Source organism: Ursus arctos, unplaced genomic scaffold (genome assembly GCF_023065955.2).
Source record: "Ursus arctos isolate Adak ecotype North America unplaced genomic scaffold, UrsArc2.0 scaffold_16, whole genome shotgun sequence".
NCBI lineage: Eukaryota > Metazoa > Chordata > Mammalia > Carnivora > Ursidae > Ursus > Ursus arctos.
Genome location: NW_026622830.1, coordinates 43,697,134 through 43,719,281, shown reverse-complemented (window position 1 = coordinate 43,719,281; position 22,148 = coordinate 43,697,134). Strand labels below are relative to the sequence as shown.

The 22,148-nt window shown below is 40.4% G+C and overlaps 1 protein-coding gene and 1 long non-coding RNA gene across 11 annotated transcripts in view; both read left to right on the top strand.

Annotated features, from left to right (window-relative positions):
* The window catches only part of RALGAPA2 (Ral GTPase activating protein catalytic subunit alpha 2), a 305,650-nt gene that overhangs the window by 70,654 nt on the left and 212,848 nt on the right, over window positions 1–22,148 (top strand). For all 10 annotated transcript variants that reach the window (XM_057312702.1, XM_057312701.1, XM_057312700.1 and 7 more), the window contains 3 exons: window positions 7,730–7,957; window positions 17,592–17,759; window positions 19,021–19,158. In XM_057312702.1, the coding sequence (XP_057168685.1) occupies window positions 7,730–7,957; window positions 17,592–17,759; window positions 19,021–19,158 (534 nt within the window). The remainder of the gene's footprint in view (window positions 1–7,729; window positions 7,958–17,591; window positions 17,760–19,020; window positions 19,159–22,148) is intronic.
* On the top strand, window positions 7,964–16,988 carry LOC130543795 (uncharacterized). The gene is made up of 2 exons (XR_008959416.1): window positions 7,964–9,441; window positions 10,721–16,988. It is a non-coding gene; the product is annotated as an uncharacterized LOC130543795 (long non-coding RNA).

Below are 22,148 nucleotides of genomic sequence, written 5' to 3'. Positions count from 1 at the left end.
TCTCTCTGTATTGCTGAGGTGTCAGAGGGAGCTCTGAGGTAGCACTTGCAGTGCTCTGTTGACATTGCCCTGACAAGGCGATCTTGGGGGCCAGGGAGACATTTTGAGAAGATGGCTGTTTTGTGCAGACTCCTGGCCCCCTCTTATTTTCCCTCCTTTGCTCAAGTACCAGTGACCTCAGAGCATAAGATCAGGTTGCCTTCACCAATCCCCAGCACCAGGAGGGCCCTCAGGAATCATGGAGGTGGGCCATGGAAAGGACCCATGAGACTGCCAAGTGCCCTCTTGGGATCTCAGGGGAAGGAGTGGAAGAGCATCTCAGGATTTCAGGATGCCATGATGGAATCCCTGCAAGAAAAGGCTGTCTCTCTCCAAGGCCTTCAGTGAAGACCTCCTTCTGTGTGGGGCCCGTGGTGTATCTTCCCTCTCTTGCAGTCCTCGGTCACAGACAAATGGGGCTTTCCCAGCAGACTGAGTTGCTTAGGGACTTTGCACTGGGTAGAGCAGAACCACTTGAGGAGGTTCGAGAGAAGCTGCTTCATGGCAGGTATACGGTTTTATGCACAAAGTGTGGTCCACTTAGAGCAAGTTTGCTGATGCCCTGGAGTTCCCAGAAGCGTGACTAGGCCTGAGCTGGAAGAGGGCACACACGCGAGTGACAGCATCTTGATGGAGAAGCACCGCTTTGATACGGACTGACTGAAGAACTGGAGAAACTTAGTTTCAAAGAAGTCTGAGGGGGATATAATTGCAGTAAGAGCAACAAAAGACTTACTGAAGATTTTAAAAGAAAGATTTGGGGTGCCTGGGTGGCTCAATCAGGTTAAGCGTCTGCCTTTAGCTCAGGTCATGATCCCGGGGTCCTGAGATCGAGACCCGCATTGGGCTCCCTGCTTAGCGGGGGATCTGTATCTCCCACTTCCTCTCCCTCTGCCACTCCCCTTGCTTGTGCTTGCTCTCTTGCTCTCTCATCCTGTCAAATAATTTTTAAAAGTCCTTTAAAAAATAAAAAAATACCTTAAATTTGGGGCGCCAGGGTGCCTCAGTCGGTTAAGCATCTGCCTTCAGCTCAGGTCATGATCCCAGGGTCCTGGAGTGAAGCCCAGCATCGGGCACTCTGCTCAGCAGGGAGTCTGTTTCTCCCTCTGCCTCTCCCCCTGCTCGTGCTTTCTCTCTCTCTTTCTCTCAAATCAATAAAATCTTTAAAATAAAATTAAAAACTTTAAATTCATTAGTTTAAAAATTTAATAGGTAAACTGTAAACAGTAACGATCATTGCTGAGAACAAAATTGATTTTCCAAAGGAATATCTGACAACACTGAGAAAAAATTCAAAGAAATGGAAATCAGAAATGAATAAATAAGATCTGAGGATAGGTCCAGACCTACCTTGCAAGTATCATGAGGACAAAAGGAGAAAAATTCAGAAGTGATAATTGAACTAATGCAAAATTTACTTGAGCTGAAAAAAAGTCATGCCTTAGACTAACAAGGCCTTTGAGTCCCAGGGAGAATTAGCTAAACAGACACAAAGGTAACAGACACAAACATTTTTGACTTTTAGGAATTAAGAAAAAATTATCAGAGTTCCAGACAGAAACCACAAGTTCCTTCTAGAAAATGAGACAGAGTAGCATTGAATTTTGAATCCAATCTATAACCCTCAGAGCTGAAAGATCTGTCAGTCTGTCTGTCTTTCTCTCTCTTTCTCAGAACCTTGCTTCATATCACATACGTAAGCAGATGTCAGATTGATGTAAGTTCTAGATTGATTTAAGGTCTAAGTATTAAACAAAATGATAAAGAATTTAGGAGACAATCTAGGGGAATATATACATTTGGGAAGTGGTAGACCACCTTAGGTAGAGATAAGACCCACAAGCCACAGAAAAAATGAGGTCCCACTTTACTTTACAAATTTGAAAAAGTTTGTATGTCAAAAGGTACAGTAAAGCCACACTCGGTCAACAGACTGTGAAAAGCATCTATAACATCAGAGCTGTTAAGAGAGTTCATACCTCTGATATATAGAGAGTACCTACAAGCTGATGAGAAGACAAACATCCAATTGAAAAACAGACAAAAGGAGATGAAAGAGAAGTTCACGGAAGAGAAAATAAAAATGACCCTGGATTTCACTGAGCCAGGGAACACCATTAGTTCTGGACCATGCTGAGAGACATTTATTCACCCATCAGGTAGACAAAAACTAAAAATAATCAGGTAGACAAAAATTTGTATGAAATCATATATAAGAAATGCAGTCACATTCTTTGATAAATTTTACATTATATCTTGTGTGATTGTTAGGTCAATTCAAAATAGTCTGTTTAAAGGCTGTGACTTTTTCCTACCTGGTTTCAAACTTTCAGAAAACCATCACTGAAAATAAGTTTCTTATTCTTGAAAAATACATTTGGATGATGATAAGTAGCAAGCATAGCAGATTAACCACTGATTCAAGGTTCCAGTTTTTTCCTTAGTTGGTCATTCACACTTGTGAGTCATCTACTTTTATTATCTGCCTTTCTTAGTGTCATAAAGGTCTGACCCCCAAATGAGTTTGGATGGTTGTATCATCCTAACAGAAGACGACTCCATAACTCGAAGTGTCTTAAAGATTAAAAAGAAATATTTTAATCTCATAAAGAAGCAGCTCATGGCAGGGCTGACAGAGAATGTGGTTTATTCACACTCTCACCATGATTCTGTACAGTTTTCCCTACTCTGCCCTTTCCCTCTGGTAGGTTTGTCTTCCACTTCCTGCTGATTGTAAGATGGCTGCCAGCAGCAGGGGCACTGCCTTCCTTGTTCGTGTTCAGAGACAACCTAGATATTTCTGTAAAGCCCTTATCTTTTGTCTGAGTGGGACAACCTAGTTTACTTGTCTCTCCTGGAACAGTAACAAGGCGCTGACTGATTTGAAGCTGGCTATGTGAATGGCCCACGAAACAGAACCGATCCCTGGTCCTGTGGATGGGGCCAGCTTCCTGTGAGTCACCTGGGCCGCAGGGGAGGAAGCACACAGAGCCCTGGAGTTCCATTAGGGAGGGGGAATGGATTCTGGCAGAAAAGTATCTAGCCCAGCGCTGCCACACCCTGCAGATGGCCATACCTAGAAATGGTCACTGCTATTGTATAGACTCTCAGTGGGCCTCACAGTGAGTTGTTATAGTAGTCTTCTAGTGCCATTGCAGCAAATTACAAATGTCCATTGGCTTGAAACAATACATTTTATTACCTTGCAGCTGGAAGTCAGAAGTTCAAAATCAGTCTCAGTGTGGTAAAATCAAGGTTTTGGCAGGTGTGCGGCTCTGCCTTCTGGAGGCTCTAGAGGAGAATCCATTTTCTTGCCTTGTCCAGCTTCTAGAGGCTTCCTGCATTCCCTGGCTTGTGGCCCTTCATCATATCACCTTTTCTCCCTCTGTTTCCATCTTCCCATGGCCTTCTGTGTCTGATCCTCCTGTCTCCTTATGGATACTCATGATTACATGGGGACCACCCAGATAATCCAGGATAATCGCTCCCTCTCACACCTGAATTTAATCACACCTTCTAAATCCCATTTTCCAGGTAAGATAAGATACTCAAAGGTTCTGGGGATTAGGGCATGGACATCTTTTGGGGGGGGGGGTCATTATTCAGTTAATCAGCTGCCTCCTGTACTCCTGTTTGTGCCTCGCAGCTGTGTTTCCCGCCTCATCTCATATGTGTCTCCTGTGTTTCTCTCTTCATTTGCATTGTACATGAGAAAAAGCAGCAATTTAAACAACTGAATATTAGATTCTGGAGACAGAGTTACAGGAATAAAAGCACATATAGTTTCGTTTGTCTCCTGAAAGTTTTTGTTTGGAATTTGAAATTTAATATAATTTTGCCTATGTAAAGTGAATATTACTGAATCAGTTGATCCGAAATCTCTTTTCAAAGAATATACTGCTCTTGTAAAAGCCCTTCGAAACAATATTTTAAGTGCTGTTTCCAAATGGAGTTTATACCTTTGCCCTTATTATTGTATTAAGGGTCTGTTTGAGGGGTTTTTTTGTGTGTGTGTTTTTTCCAAAGTGAATTTGCTTCAGGATCTAAACCTACTACCTTTAACAGTATTTTTCACCAGGGAGGAGATGAATTAGTGCATCTTCTAGACTAAATTTTCTTACCACTTGGAGAATCTGGTATAACAAATATTCATGGGAGAACGGAAGGACAGTTGCTCTTACATCCCGTATACTATGTTGACAACAACAGCATAAACCTGAACAAACTGTACATTCTTGGTGCATCACTTCAGCTGAAAATGTGTTCGGTGAAGTATTATTTAGTCCTCAGTAATTCATTTTTGTATGAGATAAAAGTACTTCAACATACATTAGAGAAAGCAGAGTGGTGATTTTAAAATTTCAGCAGTGACCATTTTTTAGCAGTTCTATCAGCATATTAATTGACATTAAAACCCATAAAAGCCCATTTGGGAATGAAAAAGAAAGTTTGGGATGGTATCAGTTTTTTGTATGATATTTGTATTTATTTGTATGATAACCCTTAGTTATACTTTTATTAAGTCTCAGTGCACCATTCAATAATGATTCGTGGGCTGCGGGTTTCCTGAAATTGTATTTCATGGGATGAGCAGTTAGAAAAAGTGAATCTCCCAAACTTGACAACCCTGTAGGAGTTTGTATATTATACAAACACATTTGTTTGTTGACTACCACTCTAGTATTTCTGTGTCCTAGAGCTCTACCAAGGCGGTGCAGTCTGCCCACAGCTGTGTAGGAGAATCATGACAGGGGAATTCAGTGGCTTTAGGCATCACATCAGAATGGTGTGTTGCATCCTCTTGTTTCACACCTGCTTTGTGGGTGTCCCCCTTTAGCTTGACCCCAGCAGTGAACAGGTCTCAGTATGAGCTGTCGGGTGAGAAGAAACCAGATGTTGGGGAGGGTTGATGGGAAGTGTTAAGTGGTAGCTTGTATCATGCAATTCCTGAATCCTGGCGGTGCAGGCCTGGACCAAGCCCGTATGTCGGTTTTACCGACTCAGACTTCATCCTGTGCCAAAGAAGTGAAAACCATTTTTGCATTTGCCACCAGAATCAACTAGTACTAAATAATAGTGGAGAATTCTTTTTTTTTAATGATTTTATTTATTTATTAGAGAGAGACAGCCAGTGAGAGAGGGAACACAAGCAGGGGGAGTGGGAGAGGAAGAAGCAGGCTCCTAGCAGAGCAGGGAGCCCGATGCAGGGCTCGATCCCAGGACCCTGGGATCACGCCTTGAGCTGAAGGTAGATGCTTAACGACTGAGACACCCGGGCGCCCCAGTAGTTGAGAATTCTTGGTTGATTGTGGTGGGTGGAAAATGGACCTTTCTTTGTGGTTAATTCTTATATATGCCTTTTTACTGTTAATCTTCATAAAAGAGACAAGAAATGAGGAGACTTGGATTATCAGTTTGTTTTCACTCTCATCACTCACTACAGTTATAAACATCTGTCAAAACATATAAATGTTTTTGGAAAGTAGCCTTTTGTGGAGGAGTAGGGACTAAGGCTAAGGAAAGCACTGTTCTGTTAAGAGAAGTCGTTTTCAATTTATGGCATGATGAGAAATCCACCTCTTATGTTCTATTTGGATAACGGAGCTCACTTTTAAATTTTTTAAACTTATTTTGTTTTTTTTTAATTGAAATATAGTTGACCCACAGTGTGGCATTAGTTTCAGATGTACAACATAGGATTTGACAAGTCTGTATGTTATGCTATGCTCACCATTCAGTACCATCAACCATATCACCTATGCTGTGCCTTTCATCCCGCAACTCACTAATTTCATTACTGGAATCCTGTATCTCCCACTGCCCTTCACCCATTTTTCCTGTCCATGCACTGCCTCCTCTTTGGCAACCACTAGTTTGTTCTCTGTATTTATGGGTCTGTTTCTGTCTTTCTGTATGTTCAGAGCACTTTTTAAAATGACTTGGTGCCTTTAAACATATGTCTTTATTTACATTATTTTAGCTACCTAATTGCTGTGTTACCCAATTAGTTATTTAATGACTTCAAAGCATGGTGGCTCAAAACAACAACCCTTTTGTCATATTACATATACTTTTTGGGTCAGAAATTTGGGCAGGATCTGGTTGGGCAATTCTTGGGCTTCATATGGCATTAACTGAGGTCAGCGGGTGGTGGTCTTCAGCTGGTGGCTGGTTGGTCTAGAGGATTCAAGATGACTTTATTCACATGCCTGTTACTTTGATGGGTGTAGTTGGAAGGTGGGGCTCAGCTGGGCCTCCTCTTCCACGCAGTCTCTCTAACAGGGTCATTGGACTTCTGTGGCTGCTCAGAGCTCTAGTAGCAAATGTTCCAAGAGATGGGAAGTGGTAACTGTTAGCATCTTGGACCTGGGCCTGAAACTGGCACAGGTCTCTTCCACTCTCTTCTACTGGTTAATACAGTCACAGAGCCCATCTGGATCAAAGGGAAGGGGGAGTCATAGAATTTGTGATAATTTTTAATTTGCTACATATGTACATATATACATGTTTTTTCCCCTCTTTCTTTGACCTGTGGGGAAAATGGGAGTTATTGATCAAAGAGTCACAAGTTATTGAGCCACAAGAGAGGCATTAGACTTAATCCAACCTCCATACTTAATCCAACTTCCAAATCACTAAAAATGAGTAAAATTTTATTTTTCTATGGAAGATAGTTGATGCAGCAAAAGGATAAAATACTTTCCATAGGACAGCTCATCTCACAGTATGACAGTACCTTTGATAAGCTACACAGACTTAATAGATAAGGCATGAAGAGAAAAATTATTATAAATATATAATCTTCCATTAATTTTCCCTAGAGATTGCTATTTGGATATCTGCTTTCAAACTGTCTTGGTAATTACTGAAATTACTATTTTGTACTACTCCTATCTTACCATTTGTTGTAAAAAGAATATTCACAGTAGGTAGAATTTTAGTGGTATTTGGGTTATACATTTTTGATACTTAAAAAATAATAGTGGAATTTATAAAAATGAAGCAAAATTATACAAGTATTATATTTCTAGGAAACCTTTAATTCTATGGGGAGATGAGAGCAGAAATCCACAATAAACATGTGAGCATGAATTATTTTCTTTGTGCTCTTAAAGCCTTCTAAATATTTAAAGTTTTGTAAATATTTCAGTTAAGTTCAGTCTGAGATTCTGAATATAAAACTCAGATCAAGATTCTTCTCCTAAAATACCCTCTAAAGATCTTGATATCCTTCAGCAGGTGTCACTTACTCTCATGAATCAAATGATGCTTTCCAACATTGTGGCTGCAAAAAATCCACTGATCTTTCAAATCTCTATGACTATAGAGTAAGTGCTGAATTTAGAAACCAAAGGTGATCATAGTATAAATTCATTGACATAATTTGTTCTATGATATTGCAAATATAAGTTAAAGTTTTTAGGTTGATAAAATTTCATAGCCTCCCTCCCTGCAATAATTTAGTGTTTTCCTCTTAAAATAACTGAGTTGGAGAGGGATTAGCTGGTGAGTTGGAAAATTGGTGAGTACAGGTCCTGGAGCCCCTTGTGCTTCGAGCAGTGCTGGTATCTAGCTTGCCTTCAAGTTGATGGTAACCAGAGTTCTTTAAAATAAAGCAAGTGTTTGGTTTCACTGGGTGCTCTTGAGTGTCAGAGAGGCTCACTCAGAAGTGGTAATGACTTTCTTCCAGACTGTTGGTGGTGGTGTGGGGCAAGAGAGGGTGCCAGAGCTGGATGGCGGCGGGCCTGCAGAGCAGGACAAAAACCACTCCAACAGCAGCACCTTGTCTGACCGAAGACTCAGCAACTCCAGCCTCTGTAGCATTGAAGAAGAGCACCGCACCGTGTATGAAATGGTGCAGCGGATTCTCTTGTCAACACGAGGTTATGTCAACTTTGTGAACGAAGTCTTTCGTCAGGTTAGTGTGTGTGTATGTGTGTGTGTGTGTATGTGTGATGTTAAGTTCATGAAATTGAAGAGACTTTTGTTCTTGTTCTTTTGCTCATAGTACTGCAAGAAATACTATTGATGAGTTGGGCTACATTACAGGACTGAATAATGATCCCTCTAATCCTGCTTTTAATTTGTCATATGGAGTGTTGTGATTTTGCGTATGATTCTTTAAGATTTTGTTTTTGTAAAATTCCTACATGTGGAGGGGAAATTCTATATATGAGCAAATCATTCCAAAAATACCCTCACGTGTCGGTAAGAAACTTGAAACCCAGAGGTAAGTGGGAAGAAAGCCCTTGCTGAATACTCATCAACCAATGAACATGGCAAAGAGGAGCCCCAGGCTGGTGTTGTCCCAAGGGCCAGAGGGAGCTCGGTGGAGGCTCTGCAGGTGGTTGTACTTTCCCTGCAAACACGCATGGCATGAACGTGTGATTGAAGTATTTATGACGTAAGAGGAAATAGTTGGGTGGGGAGGGGAATAAGGGGAAAGCAAGGGATGACGCTGATACAGCACCCTGGTGGTGGCCACTGTGGTGAGTGAAAAGGGAGGGGAAGTACAAACAAGAAAGCAGGTGCAAGTGAGGAAGAAGACGGCAGAGATAGATCTGAGGCGGGGCAACGATTAGCAGCCCTGAGCTTCAACCGGGGCTGGTTCTGCCCCCCCCAGGGCCATTGTCCAGAGACATTTTTGGTCATCACAACTGGAGAGAGGGCAATGCTACTGGCATGTAGTGGGTAGTAGGCAGTGATTATCCTACAGGCATAGGACAGGGCCTACACTAGCCCACGACAGGGAACATCAGGCCTCAAATGTTAGTCGTGCTGCTGTGGAGAAACTCTGACAGAGGAAACAGAACCCGTGGTGCAGTGGAGAAGACAGCAGACCTGTGGTGTGGGCTGGAGCCACTGGCCACCTGCATCTTGGTACCGGTGCCCTGGGAGACAGAGCCTGGCTCTTTTGTGGGTGTGTGCATGTGATGGGGACTAGCTGTTGAGTCTGGGCACACGCACAGAAGGTGAGGCCCCTGAATGGCAGAGACCTGTGATCCGTGGGAAGAAGGGGAGGAGCCCTGTGCACACACGTGACCGGTGCATGTGCAGCATGAAGAGCTTTTCGAGAAGGGGCAAGACTTCTAGATAGCGATGAACCCTTTCACTTCTGAGACTGTCATTAAGGAAAAATCAACCAAGAATGAAAGTTCCAGTGTAATCCACAGCAATCTGGAGGTTTTCACGTATTTTGTATTTTAGTGAATAAAAAGGTTGGACTTAAGAAAATATTAGTGTAATATTCTCACTCCCTGACTGTGTCTTCTCTGTCTCATTTCTTGGCCCCTGTTTTCTTTGACCCCAGATTCCAAGAATTGACCAAGTTCTGGGCTTGAGCCTCTTCTTCTGTAACTCCACACTTGCCTCCTTCGGGCTCGGAGCCAGCAGCCATGTGGCGTGAGACTCTCACTCAAGCTTTTTGTCTGGACCTTGCTTCTTGTTTGCACACTTGCCTTTTAAAATGCCCACTGGTGATCTTGTCTGACATTCTAGTGGTGTCTTAATGATGATGAGGCCAGAGCTTAGCTTATTTTCTTCCCTAACATCAGCTTCTCCTCATGACTTGACCACTTCTTTAACGGGGCTCGTGTTCTTGTGTGTGTATTAATTTCAGCCCTCCCGTGCTTCTCATCTCCAGCTCCTCCAATGAGCCATCACTGGACAAGCCATGCAGGGGGCTTTCTCACTCCTGCTCCCTCCTTTTCCTTTGACCGTGGTTAACAGCATGCTCCCTGGAGCCCCACACCTGCCGTGTCATCCCTTTCTAGCCTATACTGTATATGTCATGCTGCCAAAACATTCTTTTATCATAATAGTCCATGACTTAAAAATCTACCCTAGTCTGTCCGTTAACGTTGCCCTGTTGCATTCCTGTTGTACCCACGGAAGGTACTTGGTAACCATTTAATTTGAGTTGAAATCATCAAGGTCATATAATTGAGGATAGAGGTCATATTCTTTATAGAGTAAAGGACTAGATAATAGTCTTTCAGGCTTTGTTGATCACATGGACTCTGTTACAGCTATTTAGCTCTGTCTTTGTAGTGAGAAAGGAGACATGGACAGCACATAACGAAGAAGCATGGGTGCGTTCCCGGGGAACTTTATTTATGAAACTCACTTCGCAGGCTGGATTTGGATGACAGGACATACTTTGCAGGCCCTGATCTGTAGCAATGTTTTAAGCTCTTGGATGCTAGTGCTTACTATAAGACTGGATATGATTGACAAAGCTTATAAATTTTGCACACAAGATAATGCTAAACTGATATGGTTTTGCCTTTATTGTGTAAATTGTTAATTTATTATATGGAAAGTTTTGTTTGCATCCATTATTGACATTGCACCGCTGGCAAGAGGGTGCTCTAAATTCTGCATTCCATTTAGTCCTCACTCCAATCTAAATTCAGTTCAGAAGTAGCTTGGGCCAAGTAGGTAACTGCAGACTACTTATGACCGAACTTCTGAGACATCTGTGTGCCGTGAAGCCAAAAAACATTTTATTTACACCTTCTCATTATTCTTCATCAAATCTAATTTGAAAGCATATATGTGAAATTTAAACTATGAGTGTTGTGCATGTTTAAAATACTAAGTAGAGATTCTTGAAGGGGCATGGGTTTTAACATTGCATTCTATTGCCCTCTTGTGGTCAATGATGTATTATTCTTTTCAGGATGGCAAAATGTGACTTGTTTCCTAGTGATTTCGTTTTCAATTTTAAGGTATTCAGAGACTATTTAATATTTAGGCCTAAAGGCCATTAAAGTTTAAAATGTACATTCAGGAAGTGCATGCTCTCAGTGGGGGAGGTAAGATGTGTGTGTATGCACCAGAGAACAGTGCATGATGGAAGAAGGTCAGATGTCCATGGGTGTGGTGTCGAAATAAATGCTGACAAGGGGCCCCAAGCGCAGAAAGGCTCGTGGCAGGGGCTAACTGTGCAAGTCTCCTTGGCCTGGGTGGTTCGGTAGGTTGCAGGCAGTGGAAATAGATGGTAAGTGAGGGGAGACGAGGTTCAGTGGTGCTCAAGGCAGCCTCAGTTTACTGCTGCCCCCAGCAGGCAGGCTAGCAGTGAGTGGTAGAAGCTTCAGGTGGGGCAGTTCTGGTCTCGGGGTCACTCCGCTGGAAACTTGTCTTCTTACCAGTGTTTTTCCGGACTACCCATTGTGACCATTTGTAGGTCATGAAATCAACTTATCAAAAGCCAGTATTTGGGGCGCTTGGGTGGCTCAGATGGTTAAGCATTTGCCTTCGACTCAGGTCGTGATCTCCAGGTCCTGGGATCAAGCCCCACACCGGGCTCCCGGCTCGGCGAGGAGTCTGCTTCTCCCTCTCTCTCTCCCCCTGCTTGTGCTCTGTCTCTCTCCCAGATGAATAAATACAATCTTTAAAAAAAAGGCCAGTATTGTTTTAAAATAATGGAATAGAATAAAATAGGATGGACCGAAACATTTCAGAGTACACTGCATATTCTAAGGATTAGTATTTCTTTGTAAAGCTTCTAAAACAACATTTATTATACAAATGCATATATGTTCTGTAAAATGTCTTACTTAGATTATGGGTCTGAAAAGTTCAAAGCGCTGCTCTAAAGGTTGTTTGTCGATTATGTTGTTTTGTTGGTGTTGGTTTGTTTTAAAAAATAACTTTATTTTTAAAAAAGTGAATGTTCATTAGACAAATAGTGTCTTAAGCCAATCACTCAAAATACTGCCATTAAGCAACCACTGTTGATGTTAGTAGAGTATCATTCCAGGTATTCCTATAGGTGTATATTTGACTTCTGCCTGGCTAGCTAGATAAGCAAATAAGAGCATGGCAGAGAGGAGATGGGTAAGGCAGGACATAAAATGACAGAGAGCAGCCTGGCAGACAGACAGGAAGACTTACAGATGAGTTGATAGACGTAAACAAACTGGCAGGCAGGCATAGAAGATTAGACAGGTGGGTGTAGACAGGCCAGCTGGCAGAGGTGGAAGTGAGCAGGGAGGTGTAGATGGACAGGTGCGTAGGTGCAGACAGACAGGCAGACAGTCGGAGAATTTGGCAGGCAGTTAAAGATGGACAGGCAGGCAGCCAGCCATGGATGGGTGAAGGTAAAACCAGACAGAGGTTGACTGAGGTAAAGGCAGAGACAATGGGAGGGTATGTGGAGGCACCGGGGTGGGGGTGAGGGATTGACAGGTAACTTTATGACAATGGAATCTTTAATTCTTAATGATGCTTTTGTGCATTTTTAATGAAGAGCTCTGAATTTTATTTTATTTGAATTTGACAGAAGAAAAAATAAAGAGACACAGAATTGTAGAAATTCAAATAAACATTTCCTTTAACACAAGAAATATTAATTACCAAAATATTTATCTATAATGAGAAGATTAAAATCATATTGAGGTGGTGGCATCAGTTTTTATCCCCATGGTGTAATTTTAGATAGCACTTATTGATTTCTTAAGAAATCTGAAGAAATTACCAGCCTGGTATTTTCTTCAGCCTCCTCTCCCCATCCACTTATTTCATTATATTATAAATTGTTAGGCTAAATTTACCCTTATTTGCAGTCAGTTTTGGAATTCTGATGTGCAGAGTTGTTCAGTCTTGGTTCTGAATTTAGCTACACTCTCCTCCTGGTGTCCCGAGTCCTAACATGCTTGCTTTGATGCACTTCTTGGATGGCCTTGTTTTGTCATTGAGTGGGTGTTTTCAAGAAGGTGTCTTGAGGCTCTAGTCCCTGAGTTCTTTTGTGATGAGGAATGTTTCCCTTTTGCTTTTCCACATGAAAAACAGTTTAACTGGGTATAATAATTTCAGATCACCCTTTCTTCCAATTAGGAATTTTCAAGTCAAAACTTTTCTAGAATTTTCAGTATGAGTACCTTCAACATGTTTAACGTAATAAAAGATAACTTGGAAATGTTTCCAGGAAACAAGAAATTATAACAAATGTCTAAGCAGATTTGAGTAATAAGGAAATAGAACTCCTAGAAATGAAAAAAAAAAGTAATAATTGAAATAGTAAAGGAAAACCTTAGTGGGTGAGTTTAATAGCAGGTTAGGTACAGCTGAGGACTGAATAATCAGAATGACAGACCTGAAGAAATTATCCCAAGTGTCCCCCAGAGAGACAAAGATGAAAAATATGAGAGGTTGAGACATGGAGAATACGGTGAGAAGGTAAGAAGCATGTGTTCCATTCTTCTCTAGCCTTATTTTTTTGATCTGCTGTTCTGCAAGTTACTGAGAACATCCTACTATAACTGTGTATTGGTCTATTTTTTTTTCAAAGTCTATTGGTATTTGCTACACACACACACACACACACACACACACATATATTTGAGGCAAAATTATTAGATTCAGTATGAATTCACAAATGTCATATGTTCCTTTGAACTGATTCTTTCATCAGGAAGAATTTTTTCTCTTAAGTAATGCTTTTTTTTTTTTTTGGCCTCGAAGTCAGTCTTGCCTATTCTTAATATAGCTCTACCAGTTTTCTTTTGGTTAGTGTTTGCATTGTGTATCTCTCTCTTTTTACTTTCAACCTCTCCATATCCGTATGTTTTTGGTGTCCTCTTATAAATGGCATATAGTCTTTTAATAGTTATTAAAATCGAACCTTATAATTTCTATCTTTTGATTGGAGCCTTATTCCCTTTACAGTTGACATAACAACTACTGTAATGGTGTATAAGTTCACTATCTTACTTCCTGCTTTCTAATTGTATTGCTAATTGTATTGAATTCTCTCAGTCTGGTTGTTTTTTAGCATCCCATTTTTCTCTTCTAGCTTAGTATTTTTACACTCATTTGTAATATTTTAATTGTTAGCATCCCTAACTTAAAATCTAGCATTAATTTCAACTTTTACCCTGTAAGTATGCACTCCAGTTCCATTTATTCCTTCTCAGTTCATATGCCCCTGCTATGTACAGATTTGCCTCAACTCACAATGCAGTTCTGTCCTGATAAACCCATCAGAAGTTGAAAATAGAGTAAGTCAGAAATGCATTTAATACACCTACCCTACCGAACATCATAGCTAAGCCTCACCTACCCTGAACATGCTCAGAACATTTACTTTAGCCTACAAGTTGGGCGATCTCATCTAACACAAAGCCTAGCTTATAATAAATTGTTAAGTATTACATGTAATTTATTGGATACCATACTGGAAGTGAAAAAGAGAATGGTTATATGGGTATCAAATGGTAGTAAGTGTATCAGTTGTTTATCCTTGTGATCCCAGGGCTGACTGAGAGCTGTAGCCACTGCCACCGCCCAGCGCCACAAGAGAGTGTCATACTACATATCCCTAGCCCAGGAAAAGATCAAAATTCAAAGTACAGTTTCTACTGAATATGCATGACTTTCGCACTGTCATAATGTTGAAAACTTCTGAGTTGAACTGTCGTAAGTTGAGGACCATCTGCATTTGAATATATGTATACACATATGTTATCTCTTTCATAACTATTATTTTACCCAGTTTTATTCTTTTTTATATATATATATTCATGTATATATTTTTTCCATTTAGAGTTATCCAGATAATCACCCGTTTATTGCATTTTTATCTTTTCCTAAATCTCTGATCCAGGATTATTTTCCTTCTGCCTAAAGAGTAACTTTTAGTATTTCCCTTAGGTCAGATCTCCTGGTAAAAGTTTTCCTCATTTCTGCATCTGAAAATTTCTCTATTTTGCTTTTGGTTTTGAAGTGCAATTTTTCTGGATATTGAATTCTATGTGGGCAGCCGTTCTCTCTTTGCGCATTGAATATTTGTTGCATTGTCTTTGAGAAGTCATGTGAGGTCATGTGGTTGCTCCTTTGGGGGAAATGTCTCTTTTTTCCTCTAGAAGCTTGTAAGATTTTCTGATTGTTCTTGGTTTTCAGCAGTTTTACTGTAAGGTACTCTGTATTTACCCTGCTTGTGTTTGTGATTTTTGAGTCTGTGGATTGACATCTTTTACCAATTTTGGCAAAATTCTCAGGCATTCTCTCCTCAAATATCATATCTGCCCTATTTTGCTAGTCTTCTTTCCTTGTGCCTCTGCAGCCAAGTATAGGAGCAGCTTGTCATTGTGTTCTTTCTCTTGCCTTCCTTTCTGAGTTAGCCATCCTTTCGTCTCACCGTGCTTCACTCTGGGTGTTTCCTTTGGATTTTTCATCCTGTTTTCAGCCATGTCCATTCTGTTGTCAATCCATACCCACTGAGTTTTTAATTTTAGTTATTTTATTTTTCAATTCCATTTACATTTCTTTTCGAAACTTTCTTTGTCCGGATCTCCTATGTGTTTAAAATATTCTCTGGTTTTTATTGTGGTTTTGTTAATGTTGACTTCTTTTCTCATATTTCTAATTTTTAATTAATATTGCTACATATCATATTAACCAGAGAGTTTGTACAAATAATTTGGGTTTTACTGTGATCTTATTTTCCTACAGAGAAAATTTCTATTTGCTTCTTAGAAGGAGGATACATGATATACCTTTGATTTTGGATTTGGATTACCTCATTGTCTACATTTGTCCAAACTCATCACACGGTCCACTAAACATTTGTGCATTTCATGATGTATAAATTTTCTGTAAAGTACCATAAAGAAATTTTGAACTCTAAGGAAGTGATATGTATGTTGAAATGTTTAGGGGTGAAATGTACTGATGTTTGCAGATTTCTTTGAAATGCATCAAAAATAGAATGGATTGAAAGAAGGATAAATAGGGGTGGATTGATAGGTATGTGGTAAGCAAATCTAGCAAATGCTAATGGTAGAATCTAGGCAGCAGTATATGGGTATTCACTTTAAAGTATTTCTACTTTTTTTGTATGTGTGAAAATATTTGTAATAAAATTTGAAACAAAATTAGAGTGGGACACCATTGTACTTTATCATACTCTTCTTTGTCTTTGTTGATCTTTCTTGAGATACGAGTCAGAATATTTGTTACATTAATATGTTACAGTCTTGTTACAACACAGACTCCTCTATTCTGGAATTTGATGTGACATTGATGGAAATATATTGCATGAATCCTTGTTACACTGAAATCTGCCTGTAATTAGATCCTGTAGCGTGAACATTAAGAGAGTATTAAATCTCTGAATCTTGAGATTTCAAGACCTAGAATCATCGCTAACTTACTTTGTAACCTTGGGAAAATATCTCTTGTGTTCTGAGCCTCAGCTTAATTTTTCATCTGTGGAATGAAAACACTTCCTGTAGTATTGAGTTCCTCTCCTTTGTGTTTACCCCTGAGACAGAAATATTCCTTAGAGCTAATACTCAAAAAGCAAATACATTTTTCCTTTACCTTTTTGTTTATATGTTTGGAATCTTACATTAAATCAGAAGTCTTACATGCATATGTGTAAAGAGAGTCTTTAATGTTCAAAAGTTCATGGGGTGCTGTGTGGCTCAGTTGGCTAAAGTCTGACTCTTGGTTTTGGCTCAGGCAGTGATCTCAGCATCATGGTATTGAGCCCCATGTCAGGCTCTGTGCTCAGTGCTGGAGTCGGCTTGCTCTCTCCCTTATCCTCTGCCCCTTCCCCTGCTGGGCACATTCTCTCTCTCTCTGTCTCTCTAAAATAAATGTGAAAAATCAGAAAAAAATTAAAAAGTTCACATAAATGTACACAATGCTACAACTGGCCAGAGGCTCTCTTTAATGTGTTTTCTGAGAGCCACATTCACCAGCATACCAGTGAGTACAGAATACCTGAGTACATGGACTCTGAGAAACAAACTGCGGGCTTCAGAGGGGAGGGGCATGGGGGAATGGAATAGGCTGGTGATGGGTAGTAAGGAGGGCACGTATTGCATGGTGCACTGGGTATTATACACACCTAATGAATCATCGCTCTTTACATCAAAAACCAGGGATGTACTGTATGGTGACTAACATAATATAATTAAAAAATTATGGAAAAAAAAAAAGAATACCTGAGTACAGTCTTTACTCATTGGTATGCTGGTGAATGTTGGCTCCCAGAAAGAGATGGTAAGGTGGAAGGGAGGGGGTAAAAAGAAGGAAGGAAGAGAAAGACAAAGGGGAAGAAAAAAGAAAGGCTCCAATTAATAGCATTTGCCAACTTCTGTGGTGTAAATAATTCCTCCGTCACCAGCACGACATCCCTGCACATGAAGTTATGCGGAGGTGTGACAGTTGGCTGCAGCTAGCTGCAGTAGTATGTCTGTTCTCTTATAATCAATTTCTAATTCATTTGGACAGGTTCCCAGTTGTGTAACTATTATAGTTTATATAGGCAATTAAAGTATCTGTGTAGGTGTGCATGTTGGCTATTTTTGTGAAAAAATTATTCAGAATACAGAAGTTATTTTTAAATTGCATGACATTTTCTGGCCCAATTGAAAATGCCTTTTTTCTTCAGCAGTTTGGTGTGCACAAAAATATCAGGCTTTGTATGTTTCAGAGGAAAGTCTGAACTTGGTGGTGGTGATTAGAAATGTCTGTTATGCGTCTGTTACAGTGATCTGAGCAGGTGTGGAGTTAAAGGGAGTCTTCTCTTTTTATTTTAGGCGTTTTTGTTGCCTTCCTGTGACATCGCTGTAACAAGGAAGGTAGTTCAAGTGTACAGAAAGTGGATCCTCCAGGACAAACCTGTGTTCATGGAAGAACCAGATAAAAAAGAAGCTTCCCTAGAAGATGCTGAAAAGTTAGGATTTTCAGAGACTGACAGCAAAGAGGTAATACGTTGTCGCTTGTTTCAGTTGGGAGTACATGTATTTTAGCAAAGTCTACCCGATCGGGTGAGGGTGCCAGTCAGTGGGGCACAGGCCGGCGGGGCTTTTTTATCATAGTTGCTGCTCTCCAGTTGCTGAGTTCCGTGAGGACCTCCTTAGTGAGGCTGCTCTGGGCTGTCTTCAGGATCATTGGTCACCTCCGTACCCTCAGGCTAGGTCCGGCTGTGCATGGCAGCTTCGTCATTCACTGTGGTGGCATAGTTGTTTTATGAACCATCGTATGTTCACACGTCTCTGTATGAGACTAAAAATGTCACTGCCAGGGCGCCTGGGTAGCGCAGTCGTTAGGCGTCTGCCTTCGGCTCAGGGCATGATCCTGGCGTTCTGGGATGGAGTCCCACATCGGGCTCCTCAGCTGGGAGCCTGCTTCTTCCTCTCCCACTCCCCCTGCTTGTGTTCCCTCTCTCGCTGGCTATCTCTGTCAAATAAATAAATAAATAATCTTAAAAAAAAATGTCACTGCCGTATTGGTACTGACATGTTTAAACAAATAGCATTTGAGAAACTACATTTCGAATGTTTTGGCAGTCTTGTCTTATGCAGTGGCCTGTGCAGCGCAGCTGAAAGGACTAACCCAATAATGAGTGCTATCTCCTCTCTTAAGAAGCCTACATTCAGGGCTGGGTGCTGTCCTCAGAGTGAGTGCTGTTGGAATGGAACTTTTCGTCCTGGTTAGGTAAAGCTAGAGGCTGGATAAATCTAAAACGACACAGTGGGATCTCTTCCTGAAACAAATATCTGTCATATTTAGATTTCTGGCATGCTGTTTTGAAATCTAGTCTGAGAAATTATTTCTAAAAGTGGGTGTTGCACCAATTAACAACAAACATTTAAAACTATTTGTAATCAAAGGCATATCACTTTTAAATATCTGTATTAATTCCATAATTTTTTATTTTTTAATATTGGTGAAATCATTTTAATAACTGGTCATGAGGTCAAAATGAATAGATAAGCAAATGGAATTTATCACACATTTTAAAGGTCTGTTTTAGAGACTCATTCAGTCACTGGACCTGTGTTTATTTCTTCAGCACATACTAAACACTGGGCACTGTTTGAGGTGCTGGAGGTGGTGAACAAAATGGAAAAAAGACTCACCCTTCTAAAACCTATGTTCTCATGAATTTTGGTGAGTGTAAGGAATTAAATATGTGAACATGTACTTCTTCCCCCTCCATTAACTGGTTTTTATCTTCTAAAGACCTCATCTGACGGTTCTCGTCATAAGCGATCTTCCAGTTGGGGACGAACATACTCCTTCACGAGTGCAGTGAGCAGAGGATGTGTGACGGAAGAAGAAAATAAGAACGTGAAAGCCGGGGCCCAGGCTATGCTGCAGGTAACATAAAGACCTCCAGTTGGAGTCCATTTGAACATTTTGTTTATTGTGATAGCATCATTAAAGTATGGTGATATTTTTATCTACCTGTCAGTAAACAGCTCTTAAGTTCTCATTCTGAGTTTTCTTCCTAACCGCTCATCTTCAGTTTGTAAAGATTCTTTTCTAGTCGAAGGAGACCTATGAGCTGGTTGCAGGTTTTTGAGAGGGATTATTATGCAGTGAATGTGAAATGACCAAGATCCAAATCTTAAAAGTATCTCCTGAACACATATGGGGAGTTAGTCAGTCACCTGGACTCTAATTTGCAAGACAAGCGTGGTGATTATATAATCCCATAAAGAATATTCTTCTTAAAAATTGCCTGTTTATAAAGAATGATGATAAATGCTCTAATTTTTAAATCTTTATCTGTATGAATATATAAAATAGAACCAATGACATTTGGGAACATTGGAAAGAACAACTTTGGCTGATCACTTAATCTTCCCAGACCTCAGGATTTTACCTCAAAAATGGGGATTGGGAGATTGATTACCTCTTGGCTCCCATCTAGGTAGAAGGTTGTTAGGACTCTAAGTGAAAACACAGAATGCCTCTTTTTCCCCTGCTCCCTGGCGCCCACTCTCTACCCCATATCCACCTGAGCTAGCATAGGCATAGCTTGCCTGTTGTCCAGTTTTCAGTGACACTGCTTTTGTCATCTGTCTCTCAGTACGATTCCTTGTCGTGGTCTCCTTTTTGCTTTCAGGTTCATTAGCAGTTTAATACTCTGTAACTATTGAATTTTCTCATTTTTCAGTGAAAATCAGCAAATAATTTGAAATTAACTTTAAACAAAATGAAGATGATTTTACGTGAGTAGCTCCAAAGAACTCCGGTGCCAGTTGTTAGGAAAATCTGTGCCCTCACCAGAGAAGTGCATGCCGGAGTCCCTAGCCTGTGTGCCTTGGTATTCCTTGTCCTCCAAGTGGATTGCCATATGCCGTCCTCAGCCATCCCACTGCCAGTATCTCCCTAGGTTCAGGAGAGTGTTAATTTGTTTTCTGAAAGGATGAGTTACATCGGCTTGGCCAAACCAAGAAAAAATACTTTCCACTTGATTGTAGCACAACAGTGTTCAAAAATGTTTAGTTTGGATTATAATAGCTGTTTTTGTTCTCTTTGTATCCAGTATCTTTGGTCCTTTCCTTGGTTCATTAGGAAAAAGTGGCCAAGGACAGGTTGAATAAGCTAGTACTCTTCTCCAGTTGCTGTTGACAGGTACAATTTGGACATATTAATTTTTTTTTTATTTTTACCTTAACCAGTACTGACATGGTAGTAAGAAATATTCATGGAGTTGGTATTTTGATCTTTTTTAAAAATGAAAATGAAAGGAGTATATAATATATGAAGACTCCTCACTTTTACCTGGGAATATGCAAAGTTTCAAATTCACATCAAGAAACCAAATACCTTGAGTGAAAGAGCTGTCTTGCAGGAGATCGTCTATGCGGTACATCTTCCAAAAACATGGCCACTAGGGGCACCTGGGTGACTCAGTGGGTTAAGCCTCTGACTTTTTTTTTTAATAACTTTTTATTATGTTATGTTAGTCACCATACAGTACATCCCAAGTTTTTGATGTAAAGTTCCATAATTCATTATTTGTGTATAACACCCAGTGCACCATGCAATATGTGCCCTCCTTAATACCCATCACTGGCCTATCCCCATCCCCCACCCCACTGCCCTCTAAAGCCCTCAGTTTGTTTCCTGGAGTCCATAGTCTCTCATGGTTCATTCCCCCTTCTGTTTACCACCCCTTCCTTTTTCCCTTTCTTCTCCTACCGATCTTCCTACTTCTTATGTTCCCTCTTACATTGTTGATGGGAATGCAAGTTGGTATAGCCACTTTGGAAAACAGTGTGGAAGTCCCTTAAAAAGTTAAAAATTGAGCTACCCTATGATCCAGCAATTGCACTACTGAGTATTTACCCCAAAGATAACAGACGTTGTGAAGAGAAGGGCCATATGCACCCCAATGTTCATAGCAGCATTGTCCACAATAGCTAAATTGTGGAAGGAGCCGAGATGCCCTTCAACAGATGACTGGATTAAGAAGATGTGGTCCATATATACAATGGAATATTACTCAGCTATCAAAAAGAACAATTTCTCAACATTTGCTGCAACATGGATGGCACTGGAGGAGATAATGCTAAGTGAAATAAGTCAAGCAGAGAAAGACAATTATCATATGGTTTCACTCATTTATGGAACATAGGAAGCCTCTGACTCTTGATCTCTCAGCTCAGGTCTTGATCTCAGTTAGGGTAGTAAAAAAATAAAATGGCCACTAAAATTATACTAAAACTGCTCTAGTTGGTTAGTCAAAAATTCTTTGTTTTCCTTTTTCCCACTTGAAAGCTAGTAAATTCTTCACAATTGCTGTTATCATCTGTTACCAATTATTACAGTGCTTATTTGGTAATTCTTTCTAGAAAATTAGGCCCTGACACCTTTTTAATCTTGAACAAGATAATCTTAGAGGCTGTCAATATTTAAGTTCACCCACTTGACTTTTGAGCATGTTTATTTTAATTTCTTCAGTCCGTTTGTGCATCTATTTTAAGATGTTGTGTTGATAGATTTCATTCAGAGGTGAGCCAGAGAAGCTCTGTTTGTTCCCAGATCCTTTGAATTTGTACTGCTGAACACAAGGGAGAGTCAAGAAGGCATAGGATCTAGGTAGATGGTACCCATCCATCTTCATCACCAGACTGACAACTCAGTCTCCTAAACTGAAGGGTCACTGGTGTCATCTGTGTCAGTAGTAACACAGTGTTAACTTTACTGTAGTGCCCCTAAGCAGTCACTTACGACTACATAACAGGCCACATCTGTGCATCTCACAATTTTCTACTGAAACACCCCTGACAGTAAGGGACAGTGAACTTATACCCTAAAGGTCTGAGGTAGACTGTAGAGCTGTTGGCTGATCATCT